The 2,688-nt window shown below is 70.2% G+C and overlaps 1 protein-coding gene across 1 annotated transcript in view; it reads left to right on the top strand.

The window, feature by feature from the left end:
• The window catches only part of AURANDRAFT_68731 (hypothetical protein), a gene marked incomplete at both ends in the record, with an annotated part of 3,913 nt that extends 1,266 nt beyond the window's left edge, over positions 1-2,647 (top strand). Inside the window, one exon of the mRNA XM_009044455.1 lies at positions 11-2,647. Within this exon, the coding sequence (XP_009042703.1) occupies positions 11-2,647 (2,637 nt within the window). The remainder of the gene's footprint in view (positions 1-10) is intronic.
• Positions 2,648-2,688: the final 41 nt, after the last annotated feature.

Genomic DNA, 2,688 nt, shown 5'->3' with positions numbered 1-2,688 from the left:
GGACGTCGAGGTCGGCGGCGGCGGCGACGACGACGTCCCGGACGCGCCCGCGCTCGCGGCGCCCGCGCCCGACGGCGACGGCGGCGGCGTCGAGGACGGCGACGACGACGACCCGGACGTGCCCGCGCTCGCGGCGCCCGCGCCCGAGGGCGACGACGGCGGCGACGACGACGAGGAGGAGGAGGAGCTCGCGGAGGACGACTTCACGGGCTGCGGCGGCGACCTCGTGGACTGGACCCCGAAGGTCACGCTGCGCAGGCCGCGCGGCGCGGGCGCCGCGGCCGAGGCCCGGCGCAGGAAGCGCTCGAGCTTGGGCCACCGCACCATGGACGCGCTCGCGGCGCTCAAGCGCGGCGCCATGCGGCTCATCGGCGCGGTCGGCGGCGCCTCGCGCCGCCGTCGCCACCAGTCCGGGCACCGGGGCGACGACGGCCGGGAAGACAACCGGAGAAGAGACGAGGAGAACCGACGGGCGCGCGTCGAGGAGGTCACGGAGCGCAACGCGAGGCGGTACCAGCCCATGATCGACCGCCTCCGCGGCCACCTGACCGCCGAGACGACGTACAAGCTCAGCTTGGCCTACGACCCGGAGGACCCGGACTCGCGCCTCGAGATGTCCGACTCGGAGCTCCGCCGGACGCGGACCAAGGCGGAGTGCGTCGAGCGGTTCCTGCGCTACCTCCGCGACTTCAACACCGGCGAGCCAGGGTCGCTCACGGCGATGGAGTGCGCGCAGAAGGCGGCCGACGAGGCCTACGGCAAGGTCGGCGCCAGGACGGTCATGGGCTACTTCCGGAACCAGTACCTGCCCTCCGAGGGCTACTTCCTCGCCGACGAGCGGGGCAGCTACCTCCGCGACTCGTGGACGAGCTGCTTCCTGAGCCAGGACGACCTCGTGCTGCGGCTGAACCTCCTCGTCCGCGCGAACCTGCGCACGATGTCCTTGGAGAAGCTCGCGGAGCTCATGTCGGAGGTCATGATGATGAAGATCACGGACAACTTCGACGGCGGCGCCCCCACGGGGAGCAAGACGATCCGCTCGACGCGCGCCACGACCGTCGAGCCGGACTGGTACGTCGACGGCGACGTCGACGGCGACGTGCGGGGCTTCTTCTGGAAGCGGTACGGCCTGTCGTGGCCCATCAAGAAGGGCCACGGCGTCTACACCATCGCCCACTCGGACAAGATCCAGCTCGAGTACCGCGACCGCAAGAAGTCGTACATGACGGACGTCCACGAACGCGCGGCGGACGACCGGAACAAACGATTTTTGCCGCTCGAGAAGGAGATGGAGGTGCTCCAGCACAAGTGGATCCAGCTGTCCTTGGAGGAGGCGGAGAAGCTCTTCGTCGCCCACGAGAAAACCAATCCCAACGCGCGCCAGGACCTGGAGCCGCACCGCGTCAAAGTCGAGATCGACGGCGCGTCCGTCGACGCCGTCGAGTTCAACGTGAACGCGAGCTCGGCCTTCGAGGCCTACGTCGAGTCCATGCCCATGGGCGGCTCCCTGAGCGCCAGGCGGCCCAGCGACGCGCCGCCGCTCGTGGCGATCGGCCAGGACGAGATGTGCCGGCACAGCCACGAGTACACGTCCAAGTGCTGGACGCACAAGGGCGCGGCGCCCATCGACAAGAAGTCGCGCGGGCTGGCGGTCCACGTCAGCGGCTTCGTCTCCCGCGCCCAGAAGATCGGCTTTGGCTTCCCGCTCGACGAGGCGACGCTCGCGGCCATCAACGCGCACCGCGCGGGCAAGCAGTACCCGGTCACGATGTCCGGCGTCGACGTCGGCCAGGCCTGGATCAAGGTGCAGGAGCAGCAGGGCGTGGCCCAGCCGACCAAGGACATGCCGCCGCTGAAGAAGAACGTGCCCGCGGGGTACTGGGACAACGCGGTCGACATCTGCGCCGTCGGCTTGTGGCACATGAACCCGGGTGCGAACAAGGAGGGCTGGTGGCTGGGCGTCCACATCATCGTGCACACCTACGACGTCATCCAGGCGTTCGAGTTCGTCTACGGGAAGCTCTCGGGCGCCGCGACGCCGTGCCAGGCCCTCTTCTACTTCGACCACAGCGCGCAGCACGGCCACTCGAAGCCGGACGCGCTCTCGACGACGCAGATGAACCTCTCGTGGGGCGGCGACCAGCCCATCGTCCGCGACACGGTCATCGAGCGCTCGGAGGGCTTCCTGGGACCCTTCGAGCCCATGCTCAAGCCCGGCGAAACGCAGCACGGCTATTTTGATAATCCGTCGGCGCCGCCCGTGGACGACCCCGCGGCGCCGCCCGGGAACGGACGCCGAGCCACGGCCAAACCCAAACCGCCGAAGCATGGCGCGGAGTACTACCGCGCATCGGCGCTTTCCGATGCCAACGCGACGGCGGAGGCGAAGATCCGGGCGGCGACGACGGAGGCGGGCGTCGCGTGGGTCCAGATCCCCGCGGACGACGCGAAGGCCTACGTGCAGGCGCGGTCGATCAAGGAGCAGGGCAAGCGGGCGGCCACGGCGCCCAAGGACAAGAAGGTCGGGTCGCTCCGGGCGCGCGCGGCGACGTACCACTCGGAGAACGCGTCCATCACGATCGATCTCGGGTCGAAGCCGCCGGGCTACGACGAGTGGCGCGCGGCGCTCGAGGTCCACGCGGCGAGCGTCACGGGCTTCCTCGGCCAGCCCAAGGGCGGGAAGCAGCT

This window comes from Aureococcus anophagefferens (assembly GCF_000186865.1).
Source record: "Aureococcus anophagefferens unplaced genomic scaffold AURANscaffold_330, whole genome shotgun sequence".
Classification (NCBI taxonomy): Eukaryota; class Pelagophyceae; order Pelagomonadales; family Pelagomonadaceae; genus Aureococcus; species Aureococcus anophagefferens.
This window is presented reverse-complemented; position numbering and strand designations above follow the sequence as displayed.